At 39.7% G+C, this 23,433-nt stretch overlaps 1 protein-coding gene across 5 annotated transcripts in view; it reads right to left on the minus strand.

Moving 5' to 3' along the window:
• birc6 (baculoviral IAP repeat containing 6) overlaps positions 1 to 23,433 on the minus strand; it is a 243,325-nt gene that overhangs the window by 19,697 nt on the left and 200,195 nt on the right. For all 5 annotated transcript variants that reach the window (XM_072580512.1, XM_072580515.1, XM_072580513.1 and 2 more), the window contains 3 exons: positions 14,307 to 14,517; positions 3,923 to 4,068; positions 2,692 to 2,802 (listed from right to left, as the gene is read on the minus strand). In XM_072580512.1, the coding sequence (XP_072436613.1) occupies positions 2,692 to 2,802; positions 3,923 to 4,068; positions 14,307 to 14,517 (468 nt within the window). The remainder of the gene's footprint in view (positions 1 to 2,691; positions 2,803 to 3,922; positions 4,069 to 14,306; positions 14,518 to 23,433) is intronic.

Here is a 23,433-nt window from a genome sequence, read left to right on the forward strand (position 1 = left end):
ACGTTAGTGCACCAGCAATCCAGAAAATCAGGCTGATGTTCTAGATTAATGGTTTTGACCCTCATATTTGTAAATGGTGACATTTGAATTTAATGAAATTGGGAACTGAAAGCTAGACCAATGGTGACAATGTAACCACTGTTGATTATTGTTATAAAAACTCATCTGATTTGCTAATCCTCTTTCAGGAAGGAAATCTGCCATCCTTATCTGGTCTGGCCTACATTTAACTCTAGACCCATAGCAATGTGGTCAACTTTTAAATTCCCCCTCGACAATCAGGGATGGGGAATAAATGCTGGTCTAGCCAGTGATGCTCATATTTCATGCATGACGTTTTAAAAATTAAAAATAGATAATTACAATTGAATCAATCTAATTTCAAATGCTAGAAAGATGGATTCATCTCTTTTATCCAAGTAACATTCTTATAAACTCTCAAACATTAGCCAACAATCATTTCTATCTCAAGGATAAAGCTAATTTCTGAGCTGCCATGGCCATAAATCAATTGCTGGCAAGTGGGACTAGATTGGGTTGGGATATCTGGTCGGCATGGACGGGCTGGACCAAAGGGTCTGTTTCCATGCTGTACATCTCTATGATTCTATGTTCACTTGATGCTGCTTCTTTCAGTCAATGTTGGTCTCCAGGACCCTTGAAACAAAGTATTAATTGAGCTCATTAATACTTAACAGAGATTCGCTAAAGTCATGTCTTCAACAACCTTGTAAGATGTCTTCCTCTGACACCACATAGTCTTCTGCTTCTGGGACTTTCTCCTCACTGACTTTTGGGACTTCTTTCCAGCAGTGACTTACTAGAAACTGATCACAGCACTTCTGCTGTTATGGGACCCATCCCCTGCATGAAACTGCTTCTGGCTCCTTCTCTCTCTAGGAGTTATGAACTTCAAGTCAGCAAACACTTTAGCAACTATCTTGCCTTGTCATTCAGCTGAAATTTGACTTCTTTTGGATGCTGTTTCAAACACAATGCTCATAATTATTTACTAATCTTCAGAAAAACACAGGCCTGATCTTCACAGAAAATCTAAAATTCATTTTTACCCTACTTTAGCACTCAAATTTTCATGTAGTAATAATAATAGGAATCTGCATAGCACATTTAATAACTAATTAGAAATGCATCTCAAATAAGTTGCCCACAAGTTTAAGGACCAGAAATAAAATGGCCATCTCATTTTCAGTACTCTAAAAGAACAATGTTGTGTGCATCAAGTTGCCCTGACTACCTGTCTCCTACAATATAGCAATAACTATACTTCAATGGTTGTAAAGCATCGAGCATAGTCTGAAGTTGTGCAAGCTAATAAATTCTCTAAAAAGCATTCGAAACAGAGCAGCAATCTTTATTTGGAGGTAGTGGGGCAAGGAGAACAAAAATCCAAAATCCTGGCTTTTAATAAATTCGGTGCATCGTTTTTGTTAGACCAATCAATTCTCAGAAATGAGTATATTGTCACAAATTTACTTATAGTATCAGATCTGCAGTGGCAAAGATCAGGATGCAAAGTTTTAAAGCCGTTCAGGTGATCTCAGGATCATATAAACAACCAAGCAGATCTGCTGCACAGAAACTTACTTAAGATCACAGGTAGAATATAGGTAGGCAGACAGTAGGGTACAGAACACTTAATGCACAATAATAAAAGGAGGAGAGTTCTGTATACACAACCTCGAGATTCTAAATATTGCCTGCTTTTTACTATCTGTGCTATGCACATCAGGGTACAATAAGGGTTTAGACAGTAATTATTATTTCAATTCCCTGATGGCAGGGGAAATAAGTCTGCATCAATAATTTTAAAGAGCAGTCTATTAATCACTTCTCTATAACTGCTCTCAACATTTTAATTTTTTTTCTCATTCATACGTTTTCACATTTATTTCATGATAAGGCATTTACTCTGGAGAATTAATTCTCAAAACGCAGCTATTTTGATTTATAAAAACTGTATGATTACATAAATGCACCAATGCAAGTATGTATGCAAATATACTTAATGTTTATTCATCTGAAAATTGAAATGCTTGTGTACTCCATAAATGCAAAAACCATACTCAAATACAGTCTAATCCAGAATAAAGTGCAAAGCTTACCATTTATAGCAAAATCCAAACTTCCTGTAATTTTACTTTGTTACATGTGTCCTGTTTGTTGCACTGAGATATGTTCCAGACTGCTGGGTCGCAACACAACTTAGAGGGGAAATTTGTCAGTGATGTATATAGTCAAAAGGCAATTTCTAGGAAAGTGACTTTGAAATGCCCATGTTTTCAAACCAATGATAAATTCAAAAATAAATCTAAAATGCAATGCCCCAAAGTGTAGTGACTTAGAGAAATCCACTCCTGGTAAAAAGAATTAAGCTTTCTCGGCCTTTGCTGTCACCTTTTAATTATCACCCAGAAAGCAACAACTAAGTTTAAAATTCCATAGCTTTCAATAACCATAGCTTTCGATAGCTATCAACAGAAGGAACCCTGGCCTTGACCTCCCGGCTAAAGTATGCTGGCATCAACTGTGACATCTGTATCACGTACTGTATTGATCACTAAGCTATTGAGAGAATAACGCAAAGAAAGATTTAATTATGTAAAGCATTATTTACAGGAAATTCCATGTGTTCCGATTCAGATCCTTTTACCCACATTAAAGTAAACATACCGAATTGCAGTTTTTTCATTGCAGCGACATACTTTTCCTCCAGAGAACGTGTGACTGCTAAAGGTCTCGGTCTTACCATTGCCTTCTTTGTGGATTCAGCAATTTTCTTTTCTGAAACAGTGGGTCAGGGAATGAATACAGGAAGCAAATCCAATATGGCGCTGAGATCTCTGAAGAGTCCTCACTCGCAGTTTAAATAAAAGGAAGCAATGAACAGAAAGAGATACTGATACAGTTGGAACAGCAGGGGTGCAAGATGGCTCACATGGAGCATAAAGAGTGGCATTGATCAGTTGAGCTGAATGGCCTGTTTGTACTGTAAATTCCATGTTTACAAATAAGCTGTACAGTTACAGTATTGTCCCCAGATACTATACAAATGCAAGTTCCTTTTCTTTAGTTTGATCTCATGTTGGAGTTAAGTGGTCTCAGTTGGCACAGTAGCTGGACAATTTCAGCTCGGTATTCTTGGGCTAGGAATATGAAACACAGACTGGGAATCCTGCTGCTGTTCACTACCAGTCAGTACCTTTTCCTGTAATTGCATGCAGACACAAAGAGGATCTGGCTCAGCTGCAATGTATACTGTACTGACTATAAAATACTTCTGTTGTGAAAACACAATCAAGTCTTGCACATTAGCTAGATGGCATTGATCCACAGCCCACACTTGCTAGCAAGTCAAAACCTACATACAAAACAAGGGAAACATAGACTAATAGTTAAGGAGGCTAACGTCAGTTACTTTAAAAATTTACTCTGTACAGCAAATTGAAGAGAATGAGCCTTATAAAATGTTGCAGTCTCCCAAAAGTAAAGGAACTGCAGTTACACTGTGTTCTCTTTGTACATGAATGTCTGCAGAGCACAATTCCCAACAGAAATTGAATAGAATTTGGATTAAAGATTCTCAAATTAACATTTCTTTGGATGGAGGTGGTAGAGGAAGAGAGAAAGACAGATTTCTATTGAAGAGAGTATAAATCGTGAGAAGTTTTATATTACAAGCATCAAATCAATGTGAAAATACATTCTGCATATTTCTCTGTGCAGTCTGACAGAGGGCACGGCCATCAGTACTGCAATAAGACAAAATATTCACAGAAAAAAAAACTCTGCCTGGATGTTTTTAAAAAAAAAACTAAAACCATGGCTATTTAAATCAAATTCTTCTGGCTGATGCCAGAAATTACTTCTTCAAAAAGTACACCTTAACAGTTGATAGTCATACCTTGGGCTGCCTGTCGCAGGCTGTTGGTTGCCAATTGGACAATCTCAGCAGTTTGTTGAATATCAGGTACAAGCAGCGTTAATCCTTCAGATTCTGCTTCTGCTGCATCATTCTTGGACCCCACTTTGCTTTTATCTTTCTTAGATCTGCCAGAAATGAAGAGTAATTGTTACTGGGCTTTATAATAAAATGTTCTATTTTAGTTACCAATATGCATGTTTTGTTTATTTCATCAATAATAATATCCATCCCAAAACCTAAGTTAGTAAAGCCAACACAAGATCTTTCCATTGTAAAATTACACTCCATTCAATGCAGTAATAATCATTCCCAGGTATACAACATTCTGTGTACAACAAAGGTTTGTTAACTAATGAGCTAATGAATCTTCAAAGACTTGTATCAACCAGAGAAGCATTGTGTCTTGTTTGAAGTTTGTTACATTTTGAAAACTATGATATTGCAGTCATGGGTAACCTGGCTGCCAAATTATCAAATTATTATTTCCATCAATTCTGGAAGAAACATTTTAGCTGGCGGAAAGCAATAACACTTTTATTAAAACAAAGAGACAACTTAGTTGATAATTCCAATGTATCTGTTGGGAATATAAATGGGTTGCAGTCCGATGAAATAATAAGTCACCGCACTTCGAAAAAAATTACACCATTCGGAGATGCTTCAACTTCATGAAGGGCTTCATGCAATTTTAACTGTATAATATACCACCAGTGGCACAGACCTGATGCACATAAACTGTGCACTTGAAGCTGAGCTCAGCCTCTGTTTAGCTAATCTAGACAAAATCATTGGGCTTGCAACATGGCTCCCTTTGACTATGTAGGAGACTGATATATTCATTTGCAGAGCCCAGTCCTCTGACGGAAAATGTGAGTTTGTGTAGTTATCGCACCTTTACAAACAAAGGAATCTTGGGAGAGTCTGCTCTCAGTTGAAAGAATGAAGATGACCTTAAGTGCTCACTGCCCCTGTAACTTCAGACAGATCATGCACCAAAGTAGTTATACTGACAATTTATAGTTATACGGTGCCTCAAAGAATAAAAAGGTACTTTGCAGTCATGAAGTACTGAGACACTTGGCCAAAAGCTTATTCAAAGCTTTTTAAGAAGAGTGGGGGTTAGAAAGCCTGGGGCTTAAGGACAGAATTCAAGAGCCAAGGACCTCAGTAACTTCATGGCAGCTCGTGGGACAAAGGAAATTAAGCTTGCAAAATAGAGTGAAATAAAAAAGGTTACAACCCTGTGATGCAAACATCAAAATTGTGACTTCCAGAATAACATTCACACATTATGGAGAATATGAAGTGTAAACAGTAATATATAATTATTACAAGTTCTGCAAATGATAAATATTCAGATAATGCTCCATTAACCCTTTCTAAAATAAGAGCGCTTGGTTGCTATCACAGTGAAATGAACCAGATTTAGTCTTAAAGCAACTTCAAAATAATTAAACCAAATTGAACCAGTATCAGTCCTTTTATAACTAGGTGTGCTAAATTACTTTTTAGCTTAGCTTGCATCTTGCAGGTTTAAAGTTTTACTACTTAAATTCTAAATCAAAGCATACACAGTTCAAAACATAAACTAAAACTTCAGAATGTTTCAAAGCACGCATTAAAACAGTGCACACAGACAAATTTTCAACATTTCCTCACTAAGTCATTATTAGAAGGTCTCTTCCTCCTAACCTAGGACCACACAGGTAACACGACCAGAGAACACAACTAGTAATGGGAATACCAAAGTAATTCAATTACTGACTGTCTTCAGTAATTGAAGCACATCCCTTCTTGACACACGCAAACTAATCAAGAAACGTTTTGGGGAAAATATTTCATGGATTTTATTTAAAGGAACTCAAGTTGGAAGAGTTAAAATTATTTGGGCCCCACAGAAGTTTAGAAAGCATACTAAGCCCTTCACAAGGTAGTTTCAAAGACTGATCCCAAAAGTTAGAGAGAAGAATTGAAGCAACGCAGGTGTGCACTTGAGTGGACAGGAACAATGAGTCTCCTACCAAGGGGAAGGTTAGAAAACTACTAATTGGTTAGATGATTGAAAAACGGCTGTCCACTTTCTATCAAATTTGTAAGAAAAGTACAAGATATTAAGATTGTATTAAAGAAAGTGGAAGGTTTTTTCTCAAAAGAATTCAAGATTATGAGACTACTAGACTCTCAGCTATGGGTTCAGTGTGGGTGTCACTTCTGGTCACTGTATATTTCAATATGTGGAAATATGGATACAGTATAAAGAGGAAGCTGTGTCACAGATGCAGATAGTGTCAGAATAGGAGGCATAGTTAATATTTCAGAACATGAAAGTTTTGTCAATAAGGAGCAATGAACTAAAAAAGGGCAGAAGAATTTGTTGGTGTGCGGGCGAAGAAAAAACAATGGAAGGAGGATCAGTGCAGAGCGATTTACAAGTACAAGTGCGTAAATGACTAAAAGGCACACTTCAGATTGGGTGAGACTCTTAAAACAAAAACCTAATGGAATTCAAGTACTCTGTGTTGTGATAAAGACAAGTGTCTGCAAAAACCTTTAGACAGTTGGACACAATACTGTGATCCACATTGGAGGAGGAATAAAATCACATAGGAGGAGTAAACTTCTAGCCCCTCATGCCAGCTCGACTATTCAGTATGATGATAGCTGATCCGATTATGGCCACAACTCTTAGAACATAGAACATTACAGCACAGAACAGGCCCTTCGGCCCACGATGTTGTGCCAAACATTTGTCCTAGCTTAAGCACCTATCAAATTGCCACTTAAAGGTCACCAATGATTCTGACTCTGCCACTCCCACAGGCAGCGCATTCCATGCCCCCACCACTCTCTGGGTAAAGAACCTATCCCTGACATCCCCCCATACCTTCCACCCTTCACCTTAAACTTATGCCCCTTGTAACACTCTGTTGTACCCGGGGAAAAAGTCTCCGACTGTCTACTCTAGCTATTCCCCTGATCATCTTATAAACCTCTATCAAGTCACTCCTCATCCTTCGCCGTTCCACTCTCAACCTATCCTTGTACGACATATTCCCCATTCCAGGCAACATCCTGGTAAATCTCCTCTGCACCCTCTCCAAAGCTTCCACATCTTTCCTAAAGTGAGGCGACCAGAACTGCACACAGTACTCCAAATGCGTTCTAACCAAGGTCCTGTACAGCTGCAACATCACCTCACAACTCTTGAATTCAATCCCTCTGCTAATGAACGCTAATACACCATAGGACTTCTTACAAGCTCTATCCACCCGAGTGGCAACTTTCAAAGAGCTATGAACATAGACCCCAAGATCCCTCTGCTCCTCCACCTTACTAAGAACTCTACCATTAACCCTGTATTCCGCATTCTTATCTGTCCTTCCAAAATGGACAACCTCACACTTGACAGGGTTGAACTTTATCTGCCACTCCTCAGTCCAGCTCTGCATCATATCGAAGTCCCTTTGCAGCCGACAACAGCCCTCCTCACTATCCACAACTTCACCAATCTTCCTATCGTCTGCAAGTTTACTGACCCACCCTTCGACTCCCTCTTTCAAGTCATTAATAGTCTTCCCTGCCTATTCCACATAACCCTCGACTCTCCTGTTGAGAGCCCTCATTCCTGATGAAGGACTCTTATCAGAAACATTCTCCTGCTCCTCAGATGCTGCCTGACCCACTGTGCTTTTCCAACACCACACTCTCGACTCTCCTGTTGAGAGTCCCATTCAAGACTAAGTTAGACATTGACAAAGCCTCGGAAGCATCCCATGGAAGAGAATTCCAAAAACAAAAGGACACTCAGGAGAAATCCTTCACCTCCATGTTAATGGGTGACCTATTACTCTGAAATTGTTTACCAAGTTCTGCATTCCCCACAAGAGGAAACATTGTCTCAACATCTACCTGATCAAGCTTCTTCCTATTTCTTCGAAACTCCAATGAAATTAGAACCGACCTGCTCAACCTTCTGTCAATGCAAATATCTTTCCTTAAATAGGTGACCAAAACTGTACACTGTACTTTACCCTTCCACCTGTAAAAAGGCTCTCCTATCTTTGTACTTCACAGCCCTCACAATAAAGGTCAACATTCCAATTCCATTCGGAAATAATCGCTATGCCTGCAAATCAAGGTTTCAGGCAGGACATCACTGTACATGTTCACTAGATTTACACTTAATGGTAAGGTCCTAGGGAGTGTTGCTGAACAAAGAGACTTTGCAGTGCAGGTTCATAGCTCCTTGAAAGTGGAGTCGCAGGTAGATAGGATAGTGAAGGCAGCATTTGATATGCTTTCTTTTATTGGTCAGAGTATTGAGTACAGGAGTTGGGAGGTCATGTTGCAGCTGTACAGGACATTGGTTAGGCCACTGTTGGAATATTGCATGAAATTCTGGTCTCCTTCCTATCGGAAAGACGTTTTGAAACTTGAAAGGGTTCAGAAAAGATTTACAAGGATGTTGCCAGGGTTGGAGGATTTGAGCTATAGGGAGAGGCTGAACAGGCTGGCGCTGTTTTCCCTGGAGCGTTGGAGGCTGAGGGGTGACCTTATAGAGGTTTACAAAATTATGCGGGGCAAAGTCTTTTCCCTGGGGTCAGGGAGTCCAGAACATGAGGGCATAGGTTTAGGGCGAGAGGGGAAAGATATAAGAGAGACCTACGGGACATCTTTTTCACACAGATGGTGGTTCCCTTTGTGGAATGAGCTGCCAGAGGAAGTGGTGCAGGCTGGTACAATTGCAACAGTTTAAGAGGCATTTGGATGGCTATATGAATAGGAAGGGTTTGGAGGGATATGGGCCGGGCGCTAGCAGGTGGGACTAGATTGGGTTGGGATATCTGGTTGGCATGGACGGGTTGGATCGAAGGGTCTGTTTCCATGCTGTACATCTCTATGACTTGAAAAGAATGGATGTTTTTTGATTAGAAAAATGCAGAATATAACAAAACATAATTGGCGTTAAAACTTTGAGATAAATGGGATAAGATAGTTAGAAACAGCAGTTTCTTGCAGTTCAGTAACCAAGACAAAGAACCATAGGTACAAGAATGAAAACATAATAGTTAGCTTTGGCAGGAGAGACTTCTTTGCACAGCTAGTTGCAAACTGTGGAATTCACTTAGTGTTTGCAGCTGAAGTAGAAACAATGACAACATTTAAAATTAGATTGCACAGAAGAACAAAGGAAAACAGATTGAAGGATTATGGGAACAGAATCACCGGTGCAATTAAGATTGTTTGGTTGAATGGAAATTAAATGTCATCTTGAACTGCTTGGAGCACATGGCTTGTTTCTTGTCGCTCTTATGTATGTTTACATATTGCTCCAAGCTTCAATGTGAATCAAAGATTTATCATTCGCTGCACAAAAGCTTGTTAACACGGATGGAACAGTGCCACAGCAACAGCCTACTCACTCAGATCCTGGGGAAAACTGGAAAAAAAAATACCCTGCACATTGCAAGACTGGGCAAAAGCCAATAAGTAATCTTGAAAAGGCAAACTCAAAAGGGAAAAAACAAAGTATTATCTGATGCCTGTAAAGGCTATAAGATAGAGAGTTTTTGTTGATATAATTAAATTGTCACATATTACTTATAGTATTGAGAACATTTGATTTAACATATATTTGTGCAAAGAGCATTTGCTTAATCACAAATGCTCTTTGCACAAATATGGTTATATTTTGCTTATTTATTAAGATACATACTTGCAGCTTAATTATATGCACTTGGAGAATTATTTGGCTGAATGGAACGAATTAAAATTAAACTTTAGAAAATCTGTCTGGTTCACCATAATATAGGAGACGATAGAGCAATTCATACAACTCCCATAATTTTAGACAAGCCAGTGGTGCAAGAGAACTTCCCTGCACCTGAATATTTTTGGAAAACACGACTGCTGAATTTAAACAATATTTTAAAGCACCATAAATGAAAATATATGAAACCATTCATGGAAATTGAATTATAAAAATGTAAATGACTTGTAAAGGGTGCGTCACTTCTGTAAACAGAGCAAGTGATCTTAAACAAGTGAAGGAACAGAAAGCATGGAGGGGACACTTGGCTTATCATGCCTATCAGTTTTTTGGTAAAGCAATCTGTTCTACCCAACTCCCTTGAATTTACCCATACCACTATAACTTTGTTTCCCCATTATATATTTATCTAATTCTCTTACAAATGATTCTATCAAATTTGATTCCGCCATTCTTTCATGCAAAGCATTCCAGGTTGCAACTTGTTGAATTTACAATAAAACATTTCTCTGGTTCAGTGCCAATCAACTTAAATGAATGTATTTCAGTTATCAATGCTCTGCTACAAAAAAATTCTAATATAAATATTCTTCTCTTGTAACCTTTTGATCCCTGTTCAAGATAACTACCTCTCCACATGTAAAAAGACTATTATTGTATAAAATTCCATGAGCACTTCCTGCCAAATGTCAACAAGTGGAAAAATTAACTTATGTTGTATGGTGTTGGGGATAGAAAAGCCAGACTATGACAACCTTGAAGTTAGAGGAAAAAAAATTAGAGTTTTAAAAATCCTTGTTTAAACCAAGACCATTCCACAGTTAAATTGTCAATTTGTGAACAATTATCATTAAAGAAAACATTATGATGTGATTTGCATAGAGAACTATTTTAAAAACTTTCATAAATAAAACTACTCCACCTGTAATAATACATAATTTATTGTTTTAAACAGTTTCAGCAAGAAAAATTGTTGGGAGAACCAAGATGCAACTGACATTTACATGACTGATGTCAGAAGCTACATTTTTGAGTGAAGTGCAGCCAGGAGATAATGGGAAATAAGAGCTCAATATCAGTAAGGTGAAAGAACAAAAAATGAAATTGGAAGTGTTCAAGCCAGGAGCGACAGTAGATTGCCACAGGGCTAAAGTCCAAATCCCACCTTTAACTGGGGATCTAAATGTCCTACTCTTGTTCAGCAAAATTAGGCACTTGGATGAGAACGCCTAAACAGCAGACTGTTTAAACAAACCTCTCCTATAGAGCCAGGCATGATGTCACAGAGCAAAAGAATAAAATCATGACTTTAATATTCCTACTCTCGTAGGTGTCAGCGACCAGATAAATGCTCAGCAGTTATTAGCAGTAAGGTATCGCACTGGAAATAGTTGTTAGAGGTTAAAATCAAATTCAAAAGAAATGTCAAAAATACACTTTCCAAAATCAGAATTTGTTCTAAGTAAATGCAATAGCTTCCAGCTGGCAACACTAAAAATGTGATGTGATTTATTTTTGTCTCTGAATTAGGAAATGTGCTACTGTATTCAGAAACATTTTGTCCTATCGTCATACAAAAATTCTTATCACACATGAATTAAAAATACAAACAACCTCAGCTGAAAAGAGCAAGCAAATAGTCCTGTGATTTATGAAGAATTTATTTTGTTACCTAAAACAATACACAATCATAAAGTAGGTAAAAACAATGACTGCAGATGCTGGAAACCAGATTCTGGATTAGTGGTGCTGGAAGAGCACAGCAGTTCAGGCAGCATCCAAGATGCTGCCTGAACTGCTGTGCTCTTCCAGACCACTAATCCAGAATCACAATCATAAAGTGGCAGGTCAAACAAGAATAAAATGTTCATTCCAGTCCAACTTTAGTCTTGAAAACATGTCAGGTTAAGAAATCAAATCTTCCCTGATCAGCTTGGAAAACTGACAACCGGGTCTTTTTTTTAAAAAGCCAATGATGTAAAATTCATAGATGAAAAGAGCAAGTTGTATCAACACCAATTTCATTTAATCCGGCTTCATTTACAAGTAGCATCTTAGCATTCATTCTGAAACCATACTTGAAAAAGCTGTTTCGTTTAGTCTGCTCTTTAACTTCCACATAGAAATGAATAGGCAGTCCTTGAAGAGCAGGAAAAAGGAGTATGGCACAGGTGGCAATGATTAGGTACTGAAGTGGTTGTTCCCCTCTAGTCCAATAGCACACACAGACCTCATTCTGCAAGTGTGCGCCAGTTCTTTAAGGAGAAAGTGTAAAAGATAATATAAAAAATGATATAAATATTGCTCAGCTGAATTGGCAGAGAGAAAACAGTGTGGGTAGAAAAAGGATGAAGGCCTTTGGGTGAAGGATTTTGATGATGTTATGTTGTGATTGAAGTTTGGAGTTTGAAGGACTGGAGATGCCTGGTTTGTTTTTTTAAAAAAAAGAGGAGAAAGTGAGGACTGCAGACGCTGGAGATCAGAGCTGAAAAATGTGTTGCTGGAAAAGCGCAGCAGGTCAGGCAGCATCCAAGGAGCAGGGGAATCGACGTTTCGGTCTTAAGCCCTTCTTCAGGAATGAGGAGGGTGTGCCAAGCAGGCAAAGATAAAAAGTAGGGAGGGGGGACTTGGGGGAGGGGCGTTGGGAATGCGATAGGTGGAAGGAGGTTAAGGTGAGGGTGATAGGCCGGAGAGGGATTGGGGACGGAGAGGTCGGGAAGATGATTGCAGGTCAAGAAGGCGGTGCTGAGACTGAGGGTTGGGACTGAGAAAAGATGGGGGAAGGGGAAATGAGGAAGCTGAAGAAATCTGCATTCATCCCTTGTGGTTGGAGGGTTCCTAGGTGGAAGATGAGGCGCTCTTCCTCCAGGCATCGTGTTGCCATGGTCTGGCAATGGAGGCGGCCAAGGACCTGCATGTCCTTGGCGGAGTGGGAAGGGGAGTTAAAGTGTTCAGCCACGGGGCGGTTGGTGCGGGTGTCCCAGAGGTGTTCTCTGAAACGTTCCGCAAGTAGGCGGCCTGTCTCCCCAATGTATAGGAGGCTGCATCGGATGTGTGTGGAGGTGCAGGTGAATTTGTGACGGATATGGAAGGATCCCTTGGGGCCTTGGAGGGAAGTGAGGGGGGAGGTGTGGATGCAAGTTTTGCATTTCTTGCGGTTGCAGGGGAAGGTGCTGGAGTGGAGGTTGGGTTGGTGGGGGTGTGGATCTGATGAGGGAGCTGCGGAAGGAGTGGTCTTTCCGGAACGCTGATAGGGGACAGGAGGGAAATATATCCTTGGTGGTGGGGTCTGTTTGGAGGTGGCGGAAATTATGAAGGATGATGCGATGTATCTGGAGGTTGGTGGGGTGGTAGGTGAGGACCAGTGGGGTTCTGTCCTGGTGGCGATTGGAAGGGCGGGGTTTAAGGGCGGAGGAGCGGGAAGTGGAGGAGATACGGTGGAGAGCATCGTCAACCACGTCTGAGGGGAAATTGCGGTCTTTGAAGAAGGAGGCCATCTGGGTTGTTCGGTATTGGAATTGGTCCTCCTGGAAGCAGATGCGACGGAGGCGAAGGAATTGGGAATATGGGATGGCGTTTTTACAGGGGGCAGGGTGGGAGGTGGTGTAATCTAGGTAGCTGTGGGAGTCAGTCGGTTTATAGTAAACGTCCGTGTTGAGTTGGTCGTCCGAGATAGAAATGGAGTGGTCCAGGAAGGGGAGGGAGGAGTCTGAGACAGTCCAGGTAAATTTGAGGTCAGGGTGGAAGGTGTTAGTAAAGTGGATGAACTGTTCAACCTCCTTGTGGGAGCACGAGGTAGCGCCAATACAGTCATCGATGTAGCGGAGGAAAAGGTGGGGGTGGTGCCAGTGTTTTAAAAGAGGTCAAACAATGTACAGTGGAACTTTTTGTTTTAGAAAAGACATCACATATGTCTGTGATACTACTTGTTTAATGTTAACCCCATGTTGTGTTTATGACTATCAAGTTGCAGCTCATGCTTTGGATATAATTTGGTGATCTGTCTGTTCGAGGGAAAGAGTTCTGAGTTTAGTTCTCCTGTTTCTGGAAAAAACTTCTTGAAACGAATCTTTGACTGTCCTGTTGAAAAGCAACTGGAAGGCTTCTTAATACTAGTGCTTCCCAAGTAAGCTGGATCTGCCAAGATCCCAGAGGAAGCTGCCTAACCTGGTTGTCAATCATCTACACATGCCAGAATGTCAGACAGAAAGCCACCTGAAAATCTCAAACCTTATCCTTTTTGCTTTCAAGAACTAAGATTCATTAGCCAAGTGTTTTCTCCGAAGAGAAATCCGCTCTTCACCTTTATCAAGCGTGTGCATTTGCGTTTGCATCTCTGTTTTTGGTTAAAGGGATAAACATTTATATTTTCAGATTACAAACTAAATGTGTTAACCTGTATTACACCTTTTTTTAAATAGAAGTATTAACAAGTTTGCACTTAAGAAAATCTGGTTAATTGATATTTTGATATGATTGCGTATGATTGAGACATGGGTAAAACAAATATATGGCAAAAAGATCCCTAAAACAGCATGTTGACATCAATTTGGACCACCAAAACATTAGTTATCACCAAGTGCCAGAACATACCGTAATCTGTTGGTGTAAGTATCCACACACGTTTTCATCTTTGCTAGTAAAGTTCCAACAGATGTCTGTGTTTCAGAATGCTCGTCATCCTCCTCACTGCTATCACCAGACAAAGGCAAAAGAAGAGGCACAAGGGATATGCATGAAGCAATGGCACGTAGCAACTCCAGCAGAGATCTATACAGAGGAACATGTCTGGCCATGTCGAGCACTGCAGTGAAATGAGAGACATGATAAAATTAAAACCAACCCACATTAATGCAAAGCTCTAGCATGACTCTTTTTACAAAATAAGCCATCAGAAGTTACCAATCAATTGACATGTATCTTACAGAATGCTTTTTGCCTGAAGGATTCCTCAGTTTTACATCTGAGACAGTGTGTGTCAGCTATAGCCCAATGTGGGAATTTACATCGCCAGATATACAGGAATATTCACTCTAACGGTTCTAAACTTTTAGACCAACATAGTATTACAAGGTGATTCCCCTAAGTGCACAAATGCAACTTTCTTCACTTTGTGCATTGACCACCCTATGGCATCTGAGGAACTATGCGCATTTTTAAGGCAATTTTAACTTGTGGGCCTACCAGGTTGGAGGACAAAACTTGACCATACAAATGAGGCCTCCAACCCAATAGTTCAGGATGGATTCAGATTCAGACTTGCAAGTGCTGAACCATTTTACTGGATTGATGTTCCTAATACTCATTGTAATATAAGTCAGCTACTAAGAAAGGATAAGATTGGACTGAAACAAATACATCTGTAGGGCAAACTGCCATCAAAAACACTTTTTTTGAACAGGTTTTCTTTTACATTCTGACAAAGACAACAGGTTTGTGCTGACTTTAACAATGCTAATGGAAATGTCAATTTCCAGCATACAAATCAAGTAGCAGTGTATTATTCTAAGGGGCTGCCCAAACAAATGGCAGATAATAACTCATCTGTCACCACTCATGTTGAGAGTACTGCTTCTTCACACAGCCTCGATTTCTTAAAAAAAGTTACCTAATTTAGTGTTAAAAAAACCTTAAAGTATTCAATAACAGCAACATCTTGAAACATTTTCTCAAGGTTGCAAGGACCTTTTACAAAAAGTTATCAATTCTAAATGAAGGCATTTGTAAAAATAATGTTCACCAAACTCTGCACTGCATCCGCAACTCATTTATTTCTGACTAATATCCCTTCTAATATCAGAAAGAAAAACGGGAAATAGTTTTGTTTATACAGGTCCTTTCAGAAGGGATTAGAAAGCAATAATTTTAACTTTTAATTGGGCCACTTCTCCAGCAGTGACTAGAAAATTGTGGAACTCAGATTTTCACCAAAATTGAATTAACTACACACAAGTTTTAAAAAAGATATAGCTTTCTACGCTCACTATCTGGTTTTATAAATTCCAATTACTTAACAATAAAAACATTTATGATTAACGTTGCTATAATTTTGCCTACATCTACGTCCACACCATTTACTGCCAGCATCATAAGCATTGTTCTGTAACCAATACATAGAGACAACAATATGGAATCAGCCTTGTTTGGGATAACTTTAAATGGAATAGAGATAGATGTATACAGTGGATATTAAACCACTATCTTGTATACTTAAGATTTTCCTGGCAGCTTTTCTGTTAACATTCATCACTATCTGCCTCATTAAAAAATCTGCTTACACAATCCTATTTCGAACATTGAAAAAAAAGAGCTACATCAGTCCATTAGAAAATCTACTGATTGCTTACTGAACAAGACAGATGTGGAATAGAAATACACTGCAGACTAAAAATGCATACAAATTCTTTGTAACCTGTCACTATCATAAATAGTTTCACTCATCACATTTAAGGACAGGAAAAGGAAGAAAAGTGACATGGATTTTGAGATAGCAACGCTTCGGTAGGGACAGACTGGAGAGTGATGGAGGCATTTAAAAGTGAAATGTGTGGAATCTTGATTTGGAGATGCCGGTGTTGGACTAGGGTGTACAAAGTTAAAAATCACAACACCAGGTTATAGTCCAACAGGTTTAATTGGAAGCACACTCGCTTTCGGAGTGACGCTCCTTCATCAGGTGATAGTGGAGCCCTCCACTATCACCTGAAGGAGCGTCGCTCCGAAAGCTAGTGTGCTTCCAATTAAACCTGTTGGACTATAACCTGGTGTTATGTGATTTTTAATTGTGTGGAATCTGACATACTTGTCAACATATTTATGGCACCAAATATTACAGCATCCAAAAGTCAAACTATTGGAGATGTGGAACATAACTACACTTGGCTACTATAACTGGGAGTCAGACTTGACATTATCTATTGCCGAATAGATTCCTACAGGTGAGGAAACTCAGCAATGAAGTGGGGATTGCTAACTCCCCAAAATAACCAGATGTTTCACCTTTTCTCATGAGCAGGAAGCAGCGCTAGTGCACTCTCCTCAGGAAGCCTTTGACAACTCTCAGGCCCAAAGAGCTGCCTCTCTCCCACAGAAGACATTGCCAAGATCCCTTCAACAATCCCTCCAATTACCAGAAAAGGTCCCCATAAGTCCCCACAAATGGGCCACTTTCTGCCTGCTGAACAAACTGCTCATTTTCCACCAATCAGGAGGAAAGCAGAACTACAAAATTCCTAACAAAGGTCCCGTCAATTAGATTGAACAATGTCTTGACTTTTAGAGATCATTTTGACTTTAGAAACACCTTCCCTGCTCACTATAAACATGGCACTCCAAGTATTTGTGACCAATGTTTCCTATATGTTTTTGTAATTTATTCCGGAAGTTAGAGAACACGAAGGGGAGTGAGAGAGAAAATAGGAATCTGAATGGATTCTTTTTTCCAAAAAGAAGGAAGTTTCTGTCCTCACTTTTGACCAATGCCATCTTGTTTAGCATTACAAGTATTACTAATATTTTAAAATGGATTCCAGTGTGCAATTCCCAAAACTTGTTCTGTTCAAAGCTTGAAAATTGAGTTGGGTTATCTAGTCTGATTGGATGCCGAAGCCATAAATATTCTGCTAACCAAGTTGCGAACCCGTTGCAAATGTTATTTCTTTTATTTATTTATGTTTCCTATGAGGGTGACGTGAAAGAATACTAGTCAGCATTAATAATTGATTGTTAACTCATCAGAAAGTTTCTAACAAGGAGGGCAATGGTTATCTCTGATAACCCTGAGAATTTGAAATTTCCCCTTTATCTTTGGTTCAGTTTGTAATGTATCTTATCTTAATAGCTACCATATATATCAGCTTCTGCCAAGTGAAAGAGACACAATCAGGGTGATATAGGAGTTACACCAGACACTTCAGTTTCTTATATTGATGCGCTGCTAACGTGGGATTATAAAGAACCCACTGAACTTATTTAAAATGATTTATCTTGAACTCATGGCCAGAAATTATCTAAGAATGACATTTGCTTTTCAACAGAAATTATAACTTTGAGTCTGAACTAGATGATCTGGCAGCATAGTGTCGAAAATGATCTGAAGCACATACTGAATGAGTTGTTCTATTTTTAATATATGTGTCAATGGTAAAAGATGTCATCATCAACCATTCAACAATGTTATCTCAGATGCCTCTCTCATTTGGTCAGTCCACCTCATAAGGAATTAATAGTTCAAATGAAATTGTCTTATTCTGTTCAAGTACTGATTGGAGGTGCAGTGGACAGCGAAAGAGGTTACCTCAGAGTAGAACCTGATCTTGATCAGGTGGACCAATAGGCTGATGAATGGCAGTTGGAGATTAATTTAGATAAAATGCGAGGTGCTACATTTTGGGAAAGTAACTAGAGCGGGGCATACACACTTAATGGTAAGGTCCAGTGTTGCTGAACAAAGAGACCTTGGAGTGCAGATTCAGGTTTCTTGAAAGCAGAGTCTCAGATCGGATAGTGAAAGCGGCGTTTGGTATGCTTTTCTTTACTGGTCAGAGCATTGATTATAGGAGTTGGCAGGTCATGCTGCAGGACATTGGTAAGGCAACTTTTGGAATACTCCATACAATTCTGGTCTCCTTCCAATCAGAAGGATGTTGTGAAACTTGAAAAGGTTCAGAAAATAATTACAAGGATGTTGCCAGGGTTAGAGGAATTGAGCTGTAGGGAGAGGCTGAATAGGCTGGGGCTGTTTTCCCTGGAGCGTTGGAGGCTGAGGGGTGACCTTACAGAGGTTATAAAATCATGAGGGACATGGCTAGGATAAATAGACAATGTCTTTTCCCTGGGAATTGAGGGGAGGGTGGAGGATAGTCCTATAGGGCATAGGTTTAGGATGAGAGGGCAAAGATATAAGAGAGATCTAAGGGGCAACGTTTTCATGTAGAGGGTGGTGCATGTATGGAATGAGCTGCCAGAGGAAGTGGTAGAGGCTGATACAATTACAACATTTAAAAGGCATCTGGATGGTTATATGAATAGGAAGCGTTTAGAAGGATATGGGCCAAGTGCTGGCAAACGGGACTAGATTAGGTTGGGATATCTAATCGGCACGGACATGGTGGACCAAAGGGTCTGCCTGTTTCAGTGTTGTACATCTCAATGACGATATATAGAACGATGACCATCCTTTAACAATTAGGAACCAAAGTTATTTTAATCCTAATATTTAGTACCAATGTTGAAAGCTTAAACAGAATATATCAGAGCACACAAAAAAATAGACGACATTACTTGAATCAATAATGGTCTCTGGCTCTGAAGTCTCCCATGGGAAAACAACCTCTCCCTTCTACCCGATCCAAGCCTCCTAAAAGCACCTTGTATGTTTTGATAAGATCATCTCTTGTTCTTCTAAACGTCATCTATATATAGGCACAAAGTACTCAACCTCCCTTCATGAAAAAATCCCTTCATGCTCAGCATCAACCTACTGATCCTTCTTTGGACTGTCTCTAATCCCAGTATACCTTTCTTTGACAAGGGGACCAAAACTGCTCACATTATTCGTCATGTGGTCTTACTGGCATCTTGAATAGATTTAGCAAGGCTTCCTTATTTTAGCAAGGGTCCTAATGAAGCTGGAAACGTCAACTGTCCTGCTCCTCGGATGCTATCTGACTGGCTTTTCCAGCACTACACTCTTCAACTTCCTTATTTTATCATCATTATCATTTTGTCCTTTTGTTCTTGCAGCCACTGATCTTATGTTTAATGCCCCTGATAAAATATACTGAAGGCAAATAGGATTTACAAACAGTGTCAAATTTAATTACTTTTCTCATGGAGCAGGGGTGAAGCAAGCAAGTATTAAAAAATCCACAATGTATTGCACCATATAGCAATATTAATTCCTCCAATGTTCCTGACCTCATTCACCTGGTACACCACAAAATCAGCCTGAGGTTTGTTTTCTGATATCAAAAAACGCCTTCCAAAAAAAAATCAATTTTAAATTAGTCTTGGGACCTTTCCATAAGCAGGGGAATTAAAAAAAACATAATTCTGACAATTTAATATGTAGCTCAGGTTGGCTCACAAAGACAAGGATTTCCACAAAAGCCTCTGAGGACCATTATAAAATGAATGAATAATTGCAGGCTACTAGAACATTTTATGCACCATTACACAACTAATCTCACATGGGCATGAACATACTTTATGGCATCACATGTGGATTTTTGCAGAATGCTTACAAAAATCATCTGAGCTGTTGTTGAACCAACTGCTCACAATCTGGTATGAATTCATATGATTTTTATGTACTTTCTTCAAACTGAAGTCCAATTTAATGTTGCTTAGTATTTCCAATTCTCCCCCTTTGATATAGAGATGTTCAATGCAAGAATAGCTACACCAAATGATGCATTAAATAGGTAATATTGAGCAGCACTAAATTCCTTTTCCAAATCATTTAACATCCTCAGTACAGCTTAATTGGATGAAAATGGCTATCCTGCCATAACTATGGCGCAATGAAAATCTAAACACTAATTAATCAACATTGGACACGCAGAAGATATGCAAACACAATAGCTGAGCATGTCTTTTTTTTAAAGCTTTCACTGCTTCAATCTTAAACATATTTTAAAACTGCTTATTTTACACAAACCAAATCAGGAAAGATGCCATTAAAGTTTCTAATTTTGCGGTTACCTTCCTTTGTCAATCCATTTCAGTTGAGGGGAAACATTTTCTCAATCTCAGAAAACATGAATGTAAATCAAACACATTAGTGTAAATCAGAAACAAAGTGTCATAAGGGATGACTGCATGATAATGTAAGTGAGACACAGTATACATCATATGAAGTAGGGTCTTGTACCACTACCTCCAGGCCAGAAGACATGGGCTCAAGTCCCACCCGCCCCAAAATTGTGCCAAAATATCCAAACAGATTGATTAGAGTACCTACATCACATGAAGTGATGCAGTGTCACGTGAAATGGTCATGTTCTCTTGCAGAAGTCCCAGTTAGATGTTGTAATGTTAAATTATGTCCTTAAATAAAAGTTAATCGTTTTCATACTGCCTCGGCAGATTCCGCTCAAATTATCTTGCGGCATAACGAAACCAAGAAAGTCAAAAAAGATCATATAAACCAAAGATACACATTGCAAGTAAACCTCCTCTGCAGATGATGCTTATTTTAATAAGTGACCTCCCACAAGCAAACACTTTCCCACGGGTGCAGTAATATGATAGTGCATCATTAACTGCAGGTTTTAAAGATCCAGTGCAGGTTTATAATGAGTTAGTAACATCTTTGCCTGTATTTGAAGTAGCAGAAGTAAAACATTATTTCCCCCTAAAGGATCATCATCTTAGAAACTATGCTGAATTTTATGCTTGGAATTTTTTGTTGTCCTCCAATTTCATCCCCTTCTGAGACACTGACTGAGACCAGCAGGTGTTTACACAGTAGCCAGCAATCATTTCCTCATCTTGAATTGTTGCAGTCCCTCCTTTCGAAATTCTGCTGGCCCCTATCTAACCTATACCAAGTCCCTGTAACCCTTCACCGGTGCTTGCTGATCTACATTGGATCTTGCTGTAATGATGCCTTGGTTTTTAAACTTTCAACTTCATTTTTAAATTCCTCCATCGTCTAACCCCTTATCTGTACAATCTATCCTTTATATCCTCAACCTTCTGAGATCTCCGCAGTTCTCAATTTAGTTGGCATTCCCAATTTTTGTTGTTCTATCATTGGCGTCTTGTCTCAAACCCCATTGCTGAGATTTCCATGTTAAATTGCTCTATATTTTTCTTTCTTAAAAGGATAATGATAGAACTGTGGAACACTCTTCTGCAAACTATCAATTGTACATGTTAAAATAGATGACAGATTTTTTTTCACCAAAGGTATTAAAGGATATGGGTTGGGGTGGGGAGAATGAGAGGTTAGGTCACAGATCTCAAGATTTGCCAAAACAGGATTGAGGGGCTAAAATAAGACCATAAGACATAGGAGTGGAAGTAACGCCATTCGGCCCATCGAGTCCACTCCGCCATTCAATCATGGCTGATGGGCATTTCAACTCCACTTACCTGCATTGTCCCCGTAGCCCTTAGTTCCTCGAGTCAACAAGAATCTATCAATCTCTGCCTTGAAGACATTTAGCGTCCCGGCCTCCACTGCACTCTGCGGCAATAAATTCCACAGGCCCACCACTCTCTGGCTGAAGAAATGTCTCTGCATTTCTGTTCTGAATTGACCCCCTCTAATTCTAAGGCTGTGTCCACAGGTCCTAGTCTCCTCACCTAACGGAAACAATTTCCTAGCGTCCACCCTTTCCAAGCCATGTATTATCTTGTACGTCTCTATTAAGTCTCCGCTTAATCTTCTAAACTCCAATGAATACAATGCCAGGATCCTCAGCCGTTCCTCACATGTTAGACCAACCATTCCAGAGATCATCCGTGTGAATCTCCACTGGGCACATTCCAGTGCCAGTATGTCCTTCCTGAGGTGTGGGGACCAAAACTGGACACAGTACTCCAAATGGGGCCTAACCAGAGCTTTATAAAGTCTCAGTAGCACAACAGTGCTTTTATATTCCAACCCTCTTGAGATAAGTGACAACATTGCATTCGCTTTCTTAATCATGGACTCAACCTGCATGTTGACCTTTAGAGAATCCTCGACTAGCACTCCCAGATCTCTTTGTACTTTGGCTTTACGAATTTTCTCACCGTTTAGAAAGTAGTCTATGCTTTTATTCTTTTTGCCAAAGTGCAAGACCTCGCATTTGTTCACGTTGAATTCCATCAGCCATTTCCTGGACCACTCTCCCAAACTGTCGAGATCCTTCTGTAGCTTCCGCACTTCCTCAGTACTACCTGCCTGTCCACCTAGGTTTGTATCATCTGAAAACTTCACTAGAATGCCCCCAGTCCCTTCATCCAGATCATTAATATAGAATGCGAACAGCTGTGGCTCAAACACTGAACCCTGCGGGACACCTCTCATCACCGGCTGCCATTCCGAAAAAGAACCTTTTATCCCAACTCTCTGCCTTCTGTCAGACAGCCAATCCTCAATCCATCCCAGTAGCTCACCTCGAACACCATGGGCCCTCACCTTGCTCAGCAGCCTCCCGTGTGGCACCTTATCAAAGACCTTTTGGAAGTCTAGATAGACCACATCCACTGGGTTTCCCTGGTCTAACCTACTTGTCACCTCTTCAAAGAATTCCAACAGGTTTGTCAGGCATGACCTCCCCTTACTAAATCCATGTTGACTTGTTCTAATCAGACTCTGCTCTTCTAAGAATTTAGAAACCTCATCCTTAATGTTGGATTCTAGAATTTTACCAACAACCGAGATTAGGCTAATTGGCCTATAATTTTCCATCTTTTGTCTTGATCCTTTCTTGAACAAGGGGGTTACAACAGCGATCTTCCAATCATCCGGGACTTTCCCTGACTCCAGTGACTCTTGAAAGATCTCAACCAATGCCTCCACTATTTCCTCAGCCACTTCTCTCAGAACTCTAGGATGTATCCCATCGGGGCCAGGAGATTTATCAATTTTAAGACTTTTTAGCTTTTCTAGCACTCTCTCTTTTGTAATGGCAACCATACTCAACTCAGCCCCCTGACTCCCTTTAATTGTTGGGATATTACTCATGTCTTCCACTGTGAAAACTGATGCAAAGTACTTGTTAAG

Source organism: Chiloscyllium punctatum, chromosome 11 (genome assembly GCF_047496795.1).
Source record: "Chiloscyllium punctatum isolate Juve2018m chromosome 11, sChiPun1.3, whole genome shotgun sequence".
Lineage (NCBI taxonomy): Eukaryota > Metazoa > Chordata > Chondrichthyes > Orectolobiformes > Hemiscylliidae > Chiloscyllium > Chiloscyllium punctatum.